Source organism: Nerophis ophidion, linkage group LG22 (genome assembly GCF_033978795.1).
Source record: "Nerophis ophidion isolate RoL-2023_Sa linkage group LG22, RoL_Noph_v1.0, whole genome shotgun sequence".
In the NCBI taxonomy this organism is placed as follows: domain Eukaryota; kingdom Metazoa; phylum Chordata; class Actinopteri; order Syngnathiformes; family Syngnathidae; genus Nerophis; species Nerophis ophidion.
The window spans coordinates 17978705-17997586 of record NC_084632.1 but is presented as its reverse complement, the minus strand read 5'-3'; the positions used below and the strand labels follow the sequence as shown (position 1 = coordinate 17997586).

The window sequence follows — 18882 nt, the reverse complement described above, 5'->3', positions numbered from 1 at the left end:
TAATCCAAATGTAATAGTGTGCTTAATCATGGTTAATCCAAATGTAATAGTGTGCTTAATCATGGTTAGTCCAAATGTAATTGTGTGCTTAATCATGGTTAATCCAAATGTAATAGTGTGCTTAATCATGGTTGGTCCAAATGTAATTGTGTGCTTAATCATGGTTAATCCAAATGTAATTGTGTGCTTAATCATGGTTGGTCCAAATGTAATTGCGTGCTTAATCATGGTTAATCCAAATGTAGTAGTATGCTTAATCATGATTAATCAGAATGTATGAGTGTGATTAATCATGGTTAATCCAAATGTCATAGTGTGCTTAATCATGGTTAATCCAAATGAAATAATGCGCTTAATCATGGTTAATCCAAATGTAATAGTGTGCTTAATCATGGTTAATCTAAATTTAATAGTGTGCTTAACCATGGTTAATCCAAATGTAATAATGTGCTTAATCATGGTTAATCCAAATTTAATATGGTGTTTAATTATGGTTAATCCAAATTTATTAGTGTTCCTAATCATGGTTAATCCAAAAGTAATAGTGTGAGTAATCATGGTTAATGTAATTTTAATAGTGTGCTTAATCATGGTTAATCCAAATGTAATAATGTGCCTAATCATGGTTAATCAAAATGTAATAGTGTGCTTAATCATGGTTAATCCAAATGTCATAGTGTGCTTTATCATGGTTATTCCAAATTTGATAGTGTGCTTAATCATGGTTAATCGAAATGTAATAGTGTGCTTAATAATGGTTAATCCAAATGTAATAATGTGCTTAATCATGGTTAATCCAAATTTAATATGGTGTTTAATTATGGTTAATCCAAATTTATTAGTGTTCCTAATCATGGTTAATCCAAAAGTAATAGTGTGAGTAATCATGGTTAATGTAATTTTAATAGTGTGCTTAATCATGGTTAATCCAAATGTAATAATGTGCCTAATCATGGTTAATCAAAATGTAATAGTGTGCTTAATCATGGTTAATCCAAATGTCATAGTGTGCTTTATCATGGTTATTCCAAATTTAATAGGGTGCTTAATTATGGTTAATCCAAATTTATTAGCGTTCCTAATCATGGTTAATCCAAAAGTAATAGTGTGAGTAATAATGGTTAATGTAATTTTAATAGTGTGCTTAATCATGGTTCGTCTAAATTTAATAGAGTGCTTAATCATGGTTAATCCGAATTTATTAGTGTGCTTAATCATGGTTAATCCAAATGTAATAGTGTGATTAACAATGGTTAATCCAAATGTAATAGTGTGCTTAATCATGGTTAATCCGAATGTAATAGTGTGCTTAATCATGGTTAATCCAAATGTAATAGTGTACTTAATCATGGTTAATCCAAATGTAATAGTGTGCTTAATCATGGTTAATCCAAATGTAATTGTGTGCTTAATCATGGTTAATCCAAATGTAATTGTGTGCTTAATCATGGTTAATCCAAATGTAGTAGTGTGCTTAATCATGGTTAATCCAAATGTAATAGTGTGTTTAATAATTGTTAATCCAAATGTACGTGTGCTTAATCGTGAATAATCCAAATTTAAAAGTGTTGTTAATTGGAATTAATAAAGAATTTAAATGTGATTAATCCGATTAAAATACTTCATTTGACAGTCCTAGTTTGTATACATCATGTCATGACAGGTGAGGCTGTGGAGATACAGTACAACTGTGAAAAGTGAAAAGATAAGAGATGAGACAATGAGTTTTCTTTCTGTCAAATAGAATGATGACAACACAATCAACCAGCGATCCATCCTCACAAAGCTTTGTCACAGCGGACTATGTGGTCTTTGCTGCAATGCCCATGATCTCCATGGCCATAGGACTCTATCAGGCCCTGAAGAAGCAGCCAGACAGTGCAAACACTGACGACTTCTTCACCGGCGGTCGCAGTTTGCCAGCGGTGCCCGTCGGACTCTCCCTCTGCGCCAGCTTTATGTCGGCCGTCCAGGTTTTGGGAGTTCCATCAGAAGCTTTTCGCTTTGGCTTCAAATTCCTCTACATGTGCCTCGGCCAGAGCATCAACTCTCTGCTGACAGCCTACCTGTTCCTGCCCGTTTTCTTCCGCCTTCGTATAAAAAGCACCAATCAGGTAATAATCAACTTTCCTCATAATCAAACTTAAGCGCCATGTTTTCCGGACTTTAACTTTTTCCAACGATTTGATCCCTGCAGCTTATAAAATGGTGCAGCTAATTAATTAATTCTTCTTCACTAACAGCCATAGTTCGAGTTCGCTTACTTCACGTGCTACAGGTAGAAAATGTAGTTCTTGTTTCATGCCTTCAACCGGAAGCAAAACCGTCCATAGCGTTTCTGCTTGAAAGGCGTATTTATTCATCATACCAAGCAACATTTGTAAGTTTTACAATATAACTACAAACCCCGTTTCCATATGAGTTGGGAAATTGTGTTGGATGTAAATGTAAACGGAATACAATGATTTGTAAATCCTTTTCAACCCATATTCAATTGAATGCACTACAAAGACAAGATATTTGATGTTCTAACTCATAAACTTTATTTTTTTTTTGCAAATAATAATTAACTTAGAATTTTATGGCTGCAACACGTGCTAAAGTAGTTGGGAAAGGGCATGTTCAGCAGTGTGTTACATCAACTTTTCTTTTAACAACACTCAATAAACGTTTGGGAACTGAGGAAACTAATTGTTGAAGCTTTGAAAGTGGAATTCTTTCCCATTCTTGTTTTATGTAGAGCTTCAGTCATTCAACAGTCCGGGGTCTCCGCTGTCATATTTCACGCTTCATAATGCACCACACATTTTCGATGGGAGACAGGTCTGGACTGCAGACAGGCCAGGAAAGTATCCGCACTCTTTTTGAATGAAACCACGCTGTTGTAACACGTGCTGAATGTGGCTTGGCATTGTCTTGCTGAAATAAGCAGGGGCGTCCATGAAAAAGACGGCGCTTAGATTGCAGCATATGTTGTTCCAAAACCTGTATGTATCTTTCAGCATTAAGGGTTATCAGTTTGAACATCAAATATGTTGTCTTTGTAGCATATTCAACTGAATATGGGTTGAAAATGATTTGCAAATCATTGTATTTAGTTTATATTTACATCTAACACAATTTCCCAACTCATATGGAAACAGGGTTTGTAAAACAATTCATACTTACTAAACCGTCCCGTTTGTGGTGTTTGCAGGAGTGTTTTCATGCGTATTTGTATGTGCTATTGTAATGTAATCAAGCTAGTTTTGTTAGCATTAGCAAACATCCGAAAACGTTTACCAGTTTCTGTGTTAGTATTATTAACTTACAATGGCATTCTTTTTGTATTGTTTCAGTTTTGTAAATTCACGAAAATGTCACCGTGGAGTTATTTTAGTCTGTTTCGCTGATTGGAGAGCTAGCTTCCGCAGCTAGAGGGTCCATGACGATGACTTCTGTTTTGTTTGATCAGCTGATTTACTGCCCTGTGACAGGCACCGTTTGTAAACAATTAAGGTATGTAAATAAATATTTACATAGTGTTTCCTACCGGTTTGAAGTCCTACTGAAATGAGATTTTCTTATTCAAACGGGGATAGCAGGTCCATTCTATGTGTCATACTTGATCATTTCGCGATATTGCTATATTTTTGCTGAAAGGATTTAGTAGAGAACATCGACGATAAAGTTTGCAACTTTTGGTCGCTAATAAAAAAGCCTTGCCTGTACCGGAAGTAGCAGACGGTGTGCGCGTGTCGTCACCGGTGTAAGGTTTCCTCACATCCTCACATTGTTTATAATGTGAGCCACCAGTAGCAAGAGCAATTCGGACAGAGAAAGCGACGATTTCCCCATGAATTTGAGCGAGGATGAAAGATTCGTGGATGAGGAAAATTAGAGTGAAGCACAAAAAAAAAAAGGCGTCGGCAGTGGGAGCGTTTTCCAGATGTAATTAGACACATTTATTAGGATAATTCTGGAAAATCCCTTATCTGCTTATTGTGTTAATAGTATTTTAGTGAGATTATAAAGTCGGATGGCTGCGGTGAACGCCAGTGTCTCTGAGAGAAGCCGAGGAGCCAAGATCACAGCTTCCTTTTTGAACTGCAGGATGAGGTCGCGTAATCCACTCAAGTCTCTGGTAAGAGCCGACTTACTATCACAATTTTCCCATCCAAAAACTTGCTGGTTGATGTAGAGAAACATGTTCGCTTGACCGCTCTGTGTTTAAGCTTCACAACAAACAAAGAAACACCTGCTGTCTTTCGGTTGCTAAAGGCAGCTGCAATACACAGCTTTCCACCGACAGCATTCTTATTTGACGTCTCCATTATTAATTGAACAAATTGCAAACGATTCAGCGACACAGATGTCCACAAAACTGTGTAATTATGCGATGAAAATAGATTACTTTTAGCTGTGTGTGGTGATGGGCTAATATGTCCCCTCCAACCAATAAGGTCACAAACACGCATCATCATTCCGCGACGTTTTCAACAGGAAACTCCCGGGAAATTTATAATTGCAATTTAGTAAACTGAACTGGCCGTATTGGCATGTGTTGCAATGTTAATATTTCATCATTGATATATAAACTATCAGACTGCGTGGTCGGTAGTAGTGGGTTTCAGTAGGCCTTTAAATCTGCAGCTTATTTTCCGGTGCGGCTAGTATACGGAAAAAAAAAAAATTCTTCAAAAATTTGGTGGGTGCGGCCTAAATACCGGTGTGATCCATAGCTCGGAAAATACAGCACATTTGTTCTTATGGTGGATAATCAGTTCAAAAATGGCCGTATGATAATTGAATATTCCGCATGAGAAGTAATGTTAATTAACTCAATAACTTGACCAAATCGTTGAAAGGTCCCGAGTGGTGATCAAAGGTAGTAAATATAAGAGGTGAAGAATGATACGTTAGGAATGTGTGTGTAGATTTTTATGCCGTCTACTAAGTGCAGGTGTCTGCTTGTCACAGTATCTGAAGATTAGGTTTGGAAGAGGGATGCAGCTGCTCGGCAGTGTCCAGTTTCTCGTGGCCACAGTAAGACACTTTGTTTTACTCTTTGATGTGAAATCAGTAGTATGCTACTTTTTTGTTCTTTTCAACTGTGTCATATTTGGACATTTCATTTATTGATGTAAGTAAATTGTTATACCGGGCAGGCTGTTAGAACAAATATGAATTCATTAACATAAACACATTAAAGGGGTTGTTTGCAATATTTACACAGATGCCTAGGGCAGTGTTTTTCAACCTCTTATGAGCCAAGGCCCATTTATTGTCATTGAAAAAAAAACACCATCAGTAGAAAACATTTAAAAAATGAAACTCAGCAGCTGATATTGACAGTAAAAAGTTGTTCTCGCAATTGTTGGATATGAATTTAAATCATAACCAACCATGCATCACTATAGCTCTTGTCTCAAAGTAGGTGTACTGCAGAGGTGGGTAGTAACGCGCTACATTTACTCCGTTATATCTACTTGAGTAACTTCTGGGATAAATTGTACGTCTAAGAGTAGTTTTAATGCAACATACTTTACTTTTACTTGAGTATATTTATAGAGAACAAACGCTACTTTTACTCCGCTCCATTTATCTACGTTCAGCTCGCTACTCTGTTAATGCACGCTTTGTTTGTTTTGGTTTGTCAGACAGACCTTCAAAGTAGGATCTATCACATGACTCCGTTTCACCAATCAAATGCAGTCCCTGGTGACATTTGACTCCGTTTCACCAATCAGACGGTCACATGATTAACTGCACATTTAAAAAAAAAATTTTTTTATAAACCTTTATTTATAAATTTAAACATTTACCAACAGTCAATCAATCAATCAATGTTTATTTGTAGAGCCCTAAATCACAAATGTCTCAAAGGACTGTACAAACCACTACGACATCCTCGGAAGAACCCACATAAGGGCAAGGAAAACTCACACCCAGTGGGACGCCAGTGACAATGATGACTATGAGAAACCTTGGAGAGGACCTCAAATGTGGGCAACACCCACCCTCTAGGGGACCGAAAGCAATGGATGTCGAGCGGGTCTAACATGATACTGTGAAAGTTCAATCCATAGTGGCTCCAACACAGCCGCGAGAGTTCAGTTCAAAGTGGATCCAAGACAGAGGCGAGAGTCCCATCCACAGGAAACTATCCCAAGCGGAGGCGGATCAGCAGCGTAGAGATGTCCCCAACCGATACACAGGCGAGCGATCCATCCTGGGTCCCGACGAGTGGTCCATCCTGGTTCTCGACTCTGGACAGTCAGTACTTCATCCATGGTCATCGGACCGGACCCCCTCCACAAGGGAGGTAGGGACAGAGGAGAAAAAGAAAAGAAGCGGCAGATCAAGCGGCAGATCAAAAGGAGGTCTATTTAAAGGCTAGAGTATACAAATGAGTTTTAAGGTGAGACTTAAATGCTTCTACTGAGGTGGCATCTCGAACTGTTACCGGGAGGGCATTCCAGAGTACTGGAGCCCGAACGGAAAACGCTCTATAGCCCGCAGACTTTTTTTGGGCTTTAGGAATCACTAATAAGCCAGAGTCTTTTGAACGCAGATTTCTTGCCGGGACATATGGTACAATACAATCGGCAAGATAGGATGGAGCTAGACAGTGTAGGATTTTATACGTAAGTAGTAAAACCTTAAAGTCATATCTTAAGTGCACAGGAAGCCAGTGCAGGTGAGCCAGTATAGGCGTGTTGTGATCAAACTTTTTTGTTCTTGTCAAAAGTCTAGCAGCCACATTTTGTACCAACTGTAATCGTTTAATGCTAGACATGGGGAGACCCGAAAATAATACGTTACAGTAATCGAGACGATACGTAACAAACAGTTGAAAATAATAATCAAAGTAAGTACAAAAACAGTATAAAAAACGTACAAAACAGCGCCAGGGTGTTGTAAATTCAAAGTAACTAAAATAGAATACAAAATATATATATATGTAAAATAAACAAAATGCAAAGCCATAGGCTCACTCAGTGACGTGGTGTCAGGGGAGGCAAGTGAGGCAGTGCCTCACCTGCCACCAGGTGGCTTGAACATAAGATGTTCCAAAACAAAGTAATAAAATAAAATAAGTTTTTATATTTCTCTTTTGGTTTATGCTTTCTATGTGATTTTGGTGTGGTTCCTGGTGTGATACCTCCAAACCATTGTCGTCGTCCCCGACATTTACAAAGCAATTATCTACCTGCTGCCACTTACAGAAATGGAAGAGTATTACACGGTTACTCTGCCGAGCTCTAGACAGCACAGACACTCAACAACGGCACATTTGCGGATTATAATTAGTGGTTTGCAAAAAAGTATTTTAACCCAATTAGGAGAAATTACATAATCTCCCACGGCACACCAAAATATATCTTACAGTGCACTTGTGTGCCGCGGCACAGTGGTTGAAAAACACTGGCCTAGAAGGCTCCCCTTCCTATGTATTTTAAGCGTAAATATTCCGTACTCTTATGACTTCTAGACGCAATGACATAACTACACATGTACGTAACACGTGAACGCGCGGGTGTCATTAGCTAATAATAGCGATTTGGATGGTTACTGTGCGCTGTCGTTATCTATCATAACAACAACATGACTGCGAATTAGATGTTGCTTCTCTTGGACTGTTTTTTGTATGTTTGCACTCGCTCCCTGTGTGTACTTGCTAATGAGACAAATCTTTTTTATTACCTGACTTATTAATAAAAACAATTTAAAAACAATTGTGTTCTGTCGAACCACTAATGGTAACATAAACTAGCTGGTGGCAGGGACGGCTCCAGGATTTTTTCTCCCTGGGCACTAAGGGGGGGCTTGACTGATTCGTGGGGCGGGGGCTAAGAAAATAAGGTATTTTCATGACTTCAGTTCTCAATTTTTTCAATAAAATCAGCTATGATACACAGCACAAGCATGTTCGATATAAAATAAGTTATTATTGAATTTGACCAAAGAACATTTTAACAAAATAATTAAACCGAACACAAGCAACGATGGCAAAAATGCGACAGCTAATAATCAGACATTACATCCAAAATGCCAAAGCAAGGGTCTTTAGTTATATGCATGAATAATGAAAACAGACAACAATTCATTGTCACAACATAATAACGAAATAAATTGTTAATAGTGAAATTAATATTAGGCCTACAGGCCATAAAGTTATTTGCCGCTACAAGAAGTACAAACAACTCAGTTTACAAATGATTGCTCTGAAGGACCGGGCCAAAAAAATTTGCATTCACGCTGTGATCGGGCAGCCAAAAGATGGAATCGGGCATTTGATAGGCGTTTGGAAAGCTGGACCCGCTTGTGTAATTGGCCATAGAAAATGGACTCAACGCAGTGATAGGCTTAGAGATGATGGAATCGCAGAAATTATATATATATATACATATGTACATGTATGTATGTATGTATGTATATGTACATATATGTATGTATGTATGTATATGTATATATGTATGTATATATATATGTACATATACGTATGTATGTATGTATATGTATATATGTGTGCATATGTATACATATATATATATGTGTGTGTGTGCATATGTATACATATATATATGTGTGTGTGTGTGTGTTTTTATATATATATATATATATATATATATATACACACACCCCGTTTTCATATGAGTTGGAAAGTTGTGTTAGATGTAAATACAAACGAAATACAATGATTTGAAAATCCTTTTCAACCCATATTCAGTTGAATATGCTACAAAGACAACATATTTGATGTTCAAACTGATAAACTTTTTTTTTTTGCAAATAATCATTAACTTTAGAATTTGATGCCAGGAACACGTGACAAACAAGTAGGGAAAGGTGGCAATAAATACTGATAAAGTTGAGGAATGCTCATCAAACACTTATTTGGAACATCCCACAGGTGTGCAGGCTAATTGGGAACAGGTAGGTGTCATGATTGGGTATAAAAACACCCCTTTGTCCACAACTGCTTGAGCAAATAGTCAAACAGTTTAAGAACAACGTTTCTCAAAGTGCAATTGCAAGAAATTTAGGGATTTCAACATCTACGGTCCATAATATCATCAAAAGGTTCTGGAAAATCTAAAAAAAATTAAGATTTGTCTTTTTTAGAAATAGAGCTTGGTCCAATTTGTTATATATTCTAAAAAAGTGCAGATTGGATTGTAACCTATTTAAAACATGTCATCAAAATTCTAAAATGAATCTTAATCAGGAAAAATGACTAATGATGTTCCATGAATTCTTTTTTTAATTTTTTCAAAAAGATTCGAATCAGCTAATTTTTCTTTTCTTTTTTTTCGGTTGAATTTTGAATTTTAAAGAGTCGAAATTGAAGATAAACTATGTTTCAAAATTAAATTTTCAATTTTTTCGTGGTTTCTCCTCTTTTAAATCGTTCAATTAAGTGTTTTTTTTCATCATTTATTCTCTACAAAAAACCTTCCGTAAAAGGAAAACAAAAGTATGATGGAATGATAGACAGAAATACCCATTTTTTTTATATATATATAGATTTATTTATTAAAGGTAAATTGAGAAAATTGGCTATTACTGGCAATTTATTTAAGTGTGTATCAATCAAACTGGTAGCCCTTCGCATTAATCAGTACCCAAGAAGTAGCTCTTGGTTTCAAAAAGGTTGGTGACCCCTGATGTAAATAATCATGAAATTAAAGAAAACCCGTTGAAATTAGGTGTGTCCAAACTTTTGGCCTGTACTGCACTAATACCATGAGTACATTTGCTGAAACCTTACAACAAAGCTGTTAACCGTTTTTTTATTACAATTATATCATAAATATTTGTGGATTATTACACACTAAATTGCCATTACTGCAAACCGTTACATTGTAATACCAAATTGTTTAATGTTAATTTATTTCAATACACATACAGCGGTTAGCAGCGGTGGGTAGAGTAACCAGATATTGTACTCAAGTAAGAGTACTGTTGCTTTAGAGTAATATTACTCAAGTAAAAGTAAAGAGTAGTCACCCAAATATTTACTTGAGTGAAAGTAAAAGGTATGTTGTGAAAAAACTACTCAAGTACTCAGTAACTGATGAGTAACCTGTTCGTTTAATGGTGACGGCAACAAGTAATGCACAAAAACATAAAAATAGCAATGAACAAATTCAGAGCCAGGAATATCTCTTAAGCAACTAAAACAATAATATACATTAAATAATATATATTTGGTTTGACACTGTATTGAAAAACAATTTGAAAATGAATTTTACCTTTGCAACCTCATTATACTATTGGCTAGTTTTATATTTATAAATATAAGTTTCTCAATACCCAACCTGTTTTTGTTCCTTTAAAAAACATTTAGAACTCTACATTAAAACACTCTACCTCTAACAACCAAAAATCTGTGAAAACGATGATGCTGTGTTCCAAATATGAGTTATTTACTGAGATTGAGTGAGCCTATGAATGAATGAATGAATGAAATAAGTTTATTTCGGTCATATAATCAATCAAATCATTCAACCATTTTGTGTGATCAGTTTTACAGTATATGTTATATGTATACAATTATGCACATTTACACACGAAAGAAAAGAAAAAGAATGACAAAAAAAGGAATAGGCTGAAGCCAAAGCTTATATTTGCCTATCCTATACCTTCACTGAAGCTTAGATTGCCTGGAACATCAACGTTAAAAAAAAAATAAAAAAATCAATGGGATGAAAGTAATTGTTTTATAATTTATAATTTTCAATTATTTCACCTTTCAATGTTTTCTTAAACCTTACCAAAGAAGTGCATGTCTTCAGCTCATCACTGAGCTTGTTCCACCATTTTACTCCTAAAACTGTAATACATTTGTATTTTATATTTGTTCTTGTTTTACCTATTTCAAAAATCGATATCCCCCGTAAATTTTGTTTTTTACTCTTAAATGAAATAGCCTGAGAATACAAGCTGGAAGGCTGTTGTTCTTTACTCGAAACATAATTTCCATTGATTTTAAAAACACAATGTCTGAAAATTTTAATACATTTGAACTCATAAATAATGGATTGGTATGTTCATAGTAGCAGGCTTTGTGTATTATTCTAATGACCCTTTTTTGAAGTTTTATTATTGGGTCTATGTTTGTTTTATAAACATTTCCCCAAATTACAACACAATACGTTAAATATGGAAAAATAAAAGAATAATAAAACATATGCAGGCCTGTCTTATTCAGCATGTGTCTTACTTTATAAAGAATAGCAATAGATTTGGATATTTTTCCCTTAATATATTGAATATGCGGTTTCCAACACAGTTTATGATTAATTATAATTCCCAAGAATTTATTGCTTTGCACTTTGTTTATTATATATATATATATGTATATATATATATATATATATATATATATATATTGCATTCTATTTTAGTTACTTTGAATTTACAACCCCCTGGTGCTGTTTTGTAAGGTATTTATACAGTTTTGTACTGTTTTTGTACTTACTTTGATCATTATTTTCAACTGCTTGTATATGTTGAAATTTATAAATAAAGGTTTATTAAAAAAAAAAGTCTGCAGTTAATCATGTGACCACCTGGCTCTGTTTGATTGGTGAAACGGGGTTTAACGTCACCAGTGACTGTATTTGATTGGTGAAACGCAGGCATGTGATAGATCCTACATTGAAGGTCTGTCTGACAAAACAAAACAAACAAAGCGTGCATTAACAGATCGATAAAAATCAGTAGCGAGTAGCGAGTTGAATGTAGATAAATGGAGCGGAGTAAAAGTAGTGTTTCTTCTCTATTAATATACTCAAGTAAAAATAAAAGTACGTTACATTTAAAATACTCTTAGAAGTACAATTTATCCCAAGAGTTACTGAAGTAGATGTGACGTAGTAAATGTAGCGCGTTACTACCCACCTCTGGCGGTTACTTTGTGATAGAATAATCTTGTCTTTTGGGTGATATAGGACAGCTATATCTAGCATTGTCAGTGGGTTTGACACCTTCAAGTTTTTTTTATCTGGTTCCTGTCCCCAGGTGCTTTACACAGGCGTTGTCATCTATGCACCAGCACTGATCCTCAAACAAGGGAGGTTACGTGACTTAACATGACCATACACAAATTTTACAGGCTGTGTGAAGCATTTTTTTTTACTTCAATGCATATTCACTTCCAGCTACTGGACTCAATTTGTGGCTGTCTATTTTCTCGACTGGAATCATCTGCACCCTGTACACAACACTGGTAAAAATCAAGAAAACGTGTCCGCTAACGTAAGCTAGATTTACCAGCAACTGTGTTAATTTTTCCTCTCCTATGTCTGCAATAGGGGGGCATAAAAGCTGTGATCTGGACCGATGTGTTCCAGATCATTGTCATGCTTTCAGGCTTTGTGGCCATTTTCGTCCACGGCACACTTCTTGTTGGTGGTCCCGGAGTGGTACTGGAAATTGCCAACAACGGATCGCGGCTTAATTTTAACGAGTAAGTAGAGACACTCCCATCAGTGAAGATGAAACAGACTGATAGGATAGTGTTTTACATCCAGTTTAGAATGATCTTTGATGTTATCTCGGAATTATTCGAACAGTTTTGACTTCGATCCACGACGACGTTACACCTTCTGGAGCTTGTCTGTGGGGGGTGCACTTGTTTGGCTGTCCATGTATGGAGTGAACCAAGCTCAAGTGCAGCGTTACATCTCCTGTCGAACGGAGAAAGACGCCCAGTGGTGAGTTGACGAGATTCCTGTTTTTTTTAAAGTACCACACAAGTCATTTGGCCTGGTAAGTAGTTATTTCCAGCACAGGTGTCAAACTCCAGGCCCAAAGGCCACATTCGGCCCACAAAACGCTAGAATTTACTTGTTCTTACTATATGTATTCGATTTTTATTTTTTTTTGACAGAAAAAAATACATGCACTGCATGCAATCGCATAATTCTTAAACTGAAGTACTATTTAAAAATGCAACAAAGATATAATCATACATTCCACAAAATGTATTACAATTTAAACAAATATTTAAACATTTAACTTATTGTGCAATTTGATGGAAAACATGACAATTGATTATACGGTAAAAAAAAAAAATCGGCAGCTGAGTCGTCAGAATTTACCATTAAGAAAACAGTGATGCTGTAAAAAAAAAAAAAGAAAACGCTGCATTTTATGGTAACATTCTGACAATATAAGTCTCGTTTTTTACCGCAAATGGTACAATATTTTTTTTTTTACAGCGTGCATAAAAAAATATATAATAAAACGCATAAGCAATAGTTTAAGAATGCAGCTCCTCATACATTTATATTTAAGTACTGTTCGATTACATATGGCCCTCTGAGGGCCACCATAATTGCGATGAGGCCCTCAATGAAAACGAGTTTGACACCCCTGATTTACAGTACTTTGAAAATGATGTAAGTCCGTCACTTCTTAAATAAAATAAATAGGGCTTTGAAAAATTATTTAACTCACAAATATATACAAACTCCGTTTCCATATGAGTTGGGAAATTGTGTTAGATGTAAATAGAAACGGAATACAATGATTTGCAAATAATTTTCAACCCACATTCAATTGAATATGCTACAAAGACAACATATTTGATGTTCAAACTGATAAACTTTTTTTTTTTTTTGCAAATAATCATTAATTTTAGAATTTGATGCCAGCAACATGTGACAAAGAAGTTGGAAAAGTTGAGAAATGCTCATCAAACACTTATTTGGAACATCCAACAGGTGTGCAGGCTAATTGGGAACAGGTGGCTGCCATGATTGGGTATAAAAACAGCTTCCCAAAAAATGCTCAAGTGTTTCACAAGAATGGATGGGGCAAGGTACACCCCTTTGTCCACAACTGCTCGAGCAAATGGTCAAACAGTTTAAGCTGGAGAAATCACTCCACGTAAGCGGCATGGCTGGAAACCAACGTTGAAAGACCGTGACCGTCCATCCCTCAGACAGCACTGTATCAAAAACCGACATCAATCTCTAAAGGATATCACCACATGGCCTCAGGAACACTTCAGAAATCCACTGTCACTAAATACAGTTGGTCGCTGCACCTGTAAGTGCAAGTTAAAGCTCTACTATGCAAAGCGAAAGCCATTCATCAACAACATCCAGAAACGCCGGCAGCTTCTCTGGGCCCGAGATCATCTAAGATGGACTGATGCAAAGTGGAAAAGTGTTCTGTGGTCTGACAAGTCCACATTTCAAATTGTTTTTGGAAGCAAACCATCCAGACTGTTATCGACGCAAAGTTCAAAAGCCAGCATCTGTGATGGTATAGGGGTGCATTAGTGCCTAAGGCATGGGTAACTTACACATCTGTGAAGGCACCATTAATGCTGAAACGTACATACAGGCTTTGGAACAACATATGCTGCCATCTAAGCGCCGTCTTTTTCAGGGACGCCCCTGCTTATTTCAGCAAGACAATGCCAAGCCACATTCAGCACGTGTTACAACAGCGTGGCTTCGTAAAAAAAAGAGTGCGGGTACTTTCCTTGCCCGCCTGCAGTCCAGACCTGTCTCCCATCGAAAATGTGTGGCGCAATATGAAGCATAAAATACGACAGCGGAGACCCCGGACTGTTGAACGACTGAAGCTCTACATAAAACAAGAATGGGAAAGAATTCCACGTTCAAAGCTTCAACAATTAGTTTCCTCAGTTCCCAAATGTTTATTGAGTGTTGTTAAAAGAAAAGGTGATGTAACATAGTGGTGAACATGTCCTTTCCCAACTACTATGGCACGTACTGCAGCCATGAAATTGTAAGTTAATTATTATTTGCAAAAAAATAAAAAATAAAGCTCATGAGTTTGAACATCAAATATCTTGTCTTTGTAGTGCATTCAACTCAATATGGGTTGAAAATGATTTGCAAATCATTGTATTCTGTTCATATTTACATCCAACACAATTTCCCAACTCATATGGAAACGGGGTTTGTATACAGTATGAGTGTGTGTGTGTGTGTGTGTGTGTGTGTGTGTGTGTGTGTGTGTGTGTGTGTGTGTGTGTGTGTGTGTGTGTGTGTGTGTGCGTGTGCGTCCGTGTGCATGTGTGTGCGTGTGTGTGTATACAGTCGCGATCAAAAGTTTACATACACCTGCAAAGAACATAATGTCATGGCTGTCTTGAGTTACCAATAATTTCTACAACTCTTATTTTTTTGTGATAGAGTGATTGGAGCACATACTTGTTGGTCACAAAAAACATTCATGGAGTTTGGTTGTTTTATGAATTTAATATCTATTCACCTGACATCACATGGACAAAGATAAGACCTTCCGGAAGAAAGTTCTGCGGTCAAATAAAACAAAAAATTAGCTGTTTGGCCACAATACCCAGCAATATGTTTGGAGGAGAAAAGGTGAGGCCTTTAATCCCAAGCACACCATTGCTGCCGTCAAGCATGGTGGTGGTAGTATTATGCTCTGGGCCTGTTTTGCTGCCAATGGAACTGGTGGATTAAATAGGACAATGAAAAAGGAGGATTACCTCCAAATTCTTCAGGACAATCTAAAATAATAAGCCCGAAAGTTGAGTCTTGGGCGCAGTTGGGTGTTCCAACAGGACAATGACCCCAAACACATGTCAAAAGTGGTAATGGAATGGCTAAATCAGGCTAGAATTAAGGTTTTGGAATGGCCTTCCCAAAGTCCTGACTTAAACGTGTGGACAATGCTGAAGAAACAAGTCCATGTCAGAAAAACAACACATTTAGCTGAACTGCACCAATTATGGCATGAGGTGTGGTCAAAAATTCAACCAGAAGCTTGCCAAAAGCTTGTGGATGGCTACCAAAAGCGCCTTATTGCAGTGAAACTTGCCAAGGGACATGTAACCAAATATTAACATTGCTGTATGTATACTTTTGACCCAGCAGATTTGGTCACATTTTCAGTATACTCATAATAAATTCTTTAAAAAAAAAAAAACTTCATGAATGTTTTTTGTGACCAACAAGTATGTGCTCCGATCACTCTATCACAAAAAGACAAGAGTTGTAGAAAGTATTGGAAACTCAAGACAGCCATGACTTTATGTTCTTTACAAGTGTATGAAAACTTTTGATTGCGACTGTATGTATGTTTATGTGTATGTGTGTGTATATATATATGTATATGTACATGTATATATATATATATATATATATATATATATATATATATATATTTTTTTTTTTTTTGTTTTGTTTTGTTTTGTTTTTTATTTACATTATATACTTAGGTAAATTTCACTACAAAATACATCTTGACGGGATTTTACAAAATGTTACCAAGTATTGAGCAAAAAAATGACGTGCATACAAGTGAAAAATAACACAAAGGTGGTGTATGACATTCTGACACTACAATTGCATTAATTGCATTAATCTGATTTTTCTAAAATAATAATTTCACGGCAATACAAATAAAACAAAAGATTAGAATACAAAAATGGATACATGTTTTGCATCCCTTTCACTTAGTATGTGTAAATACATAGTGTAAACACAAAAGTGCAAATATTATGATGACACTTTTTATGATGGGAAAATGTGCAAATATGACTCTTTGGAAAGGGCAATTATTGCTCTGGGGTCGGAACAAGACCAAGATGTTAGCGTTTCAAACAGTTCATCAGTGTCATGAATCCCTCAGGTTGGTATGGGCTTGGACATGGTGTGTAGTGTATAACATCTGAGGAAGTCTCTTCTCCTGATAGTTGGTAACCACTGATGCCGGCCGGTAGCGCGTTACTTAGTAACGCGTTTGTCAAATATGACGTCTTTTTTCATTGATAACAAATCTAACGCGTTACTATTTCCAAACCAGTAGTCAGATTAAAGTTTATTTAATCCAAGTCACTGTGCGTTACTATTTTTAATTTTTTTAATTTTCCCTTGTAAAAAGAAATTGTATTTCTTCTTGCCGTCTTGGAAAATGACCTCACGTAAGCGACAAGCCACGATTTTAGTAGAGATGTCCGATAATAGCGAGTGATATCTCCAGATTCTCTGAAACTTTTGATAATATTATGGACCGTAGATGTTGAAATCCCAAAATTTCTTGCAATTGCACTTTGAGAAACGTTGTTCTTAAACTGTTTGACCATTTTCTATCGCAGTTGTGGACAAAGAGGTGTACCTCGCCCCATTCTTTCTTGTGAAAGACTGAGCATTTTTTGGGAAGCTGTTTTTATACCCAATTATGGCACCCACCTGTTCCCAATTAGCCTGCACACCTGTGGGATGTTCCAAATAAGTGTTTGATGAGCATTCCTCAACTTTATCAGTATTTACTACCACCTTTCCCAACTTCTTTATCACGTGTTGCTGGCATCAAATTCTAAAGTTAATGATTATTTGCAAAAAAAATTGTTTATCAGTTTGAATATCAAATATGTTGTCTTTGTAGCATATTCAATTGAATATGGGTTGAAAATGATTTGCAAATCATTGTATTCCGTTTATATTTACATTTAAAACAATTTCCCAACTCATATGGAAATGGGGTTTGCAGATTCCCTGGGAGGAAGAACTGGTGTGACGCAACAGGGTCCACGTTAATGAATTCATGGTAAGACGAAAAGGATGTTCTGTGAGGCAAGTCCACGTTGATCATAGCGAGGATCTTGTTTATTATGGCAAGAAACGAGGGCGAGTCAACTGTGCTTAAGGGCAGCATTTCCTTGACAACATACTGCCCGACCAACTTCTTTAACTCCAAATAATGACTGTATTTCCAACTTCCTCATGCTAAAAACTAGAGATGTCCGATAATATCGGCAGCCCGATAGTATCGGACATCTCTCGTTTTGGCCGATAAATGCTTTAAAATGTAATATCGGAAATTATCGGTATCGTTTTCAAAAAATAAAATGTAGAACTTTTTAAAACGCTGCTGTACGGAGTGGTACACGTATGTAGGGAGAAGTACAGAGCGCCAATAAACCTTAAAGCCACTGCCTTTGCGTGCCGGTCCAATCACATAATACCTATGGCTTTTCACACACACAAATGAATGTAACGCATACTTGGTCAACAGCCATACAGGTCACACTGAGGGTGGCCATATAAACAACTTTAACACTGTTACAAATATGCGCCACAGTGTGAACCCACACCAAACAAGAATCACAAACACATTTCGGGAGAAGATCCGCACCGTAACACAACATAAACACAACAGAAAAAATACCCAGAACCCCTTGCAGCACTAACTCTTCCGGGACGCTACAATATACACCCACCGCTACCTCCTACACCCCCCCCCCGCACCACCTGAACCCCAGTTCCCCCACCCCCAACCCCGCCCACCTCAACCTCCTCATGCTTTCTCAGGGTAAGCATGTCCCAAATTCCAAGCTGCTGTTTTGAGGCAGGTTAAAAAAAGTAATGCACTTTGTGACTTCATTAATAAATATTGCAGTGCCATGTTGGCATTTATTTCCATAACTTGAGTTGATTTATTTTGGAAAACCTTGCTACATTGTTTAATGCATCCAGCGGGGCATCACAACAAAATTAGGCATAATAATGTGGTAATTCCACGACTGTATACATCGGTATCAGTTGATATCGGAATCGGTAATTAAGAGTTAGACCATATCGGATATCGGCAAAAAAGCTGTTATTGGACATCTCTAATATAAATTTTTATTTAAACTATAAAAATGTTGACTGGCTTGATCCATTTGATACTAAAAATTGAATTAAATAAACTTAATAAATAATAATAGATTAAAATGATTCAGCAACATTAACTCAATAGCACCGCATATAAAACACATTATTTTACAAAAACAAAATGAATAAAAATTTTACTGATTAAAATAAAAAATCGAAATGAGGAAGTCGGGATTATTTGCTGCAATGAGCACGTTTTGTAGTGTACAGCTTTTCAAAGCGAGGT

At 36.4% G+C, this 18882-nt stretch overlaps 1 protein-coding gene across 4 annotated transcripts in view; it reads left to right on the top strand.

Moving 5' to 3' along the window:
* slc5a5 (solute carrier family 5 member 5) overlaps positions 1 to 18882 on the top strand; it is a 58088-nt gene that overhangs the window by 17331 nt on the left and 21875 nt on the right. For 3 of the 4 annotated variants that reach the window (XR_009803678.1, XM_061883354.1, XM_061883355.1), the window contains 6 exons: positions 1745 to 2114; positions 4960 to 5025; positions 12010 to 12061; positions 12150 to 12217; positions 12303 to 12457; positions 12564 to 12704. Coding sequence is in view for 3 of the 4 variants with exons in the window: in XM_061883354.1 (XP_061739338.1) it covers positions 1746 to 2114; positions 4960 to 5025; positions 12010 to 12061; positions 12150 to 12217; positions 12303 to 12457; positions 12564 to 12704 (851 nt within the window). In the remaining variant the exon portion in view is untranslated. The remainder of the gene's footprint in view (positions 1 to 1744; positions 2115 to 4959; positions 5026 to 12009; positions 12062 to 12149; positions 12218 to 12302; positions 12458 to 12563; positions 12705 to 18882) is intronic. The other variant, XM_061883356.1, reaches the window with a different exon arrangement.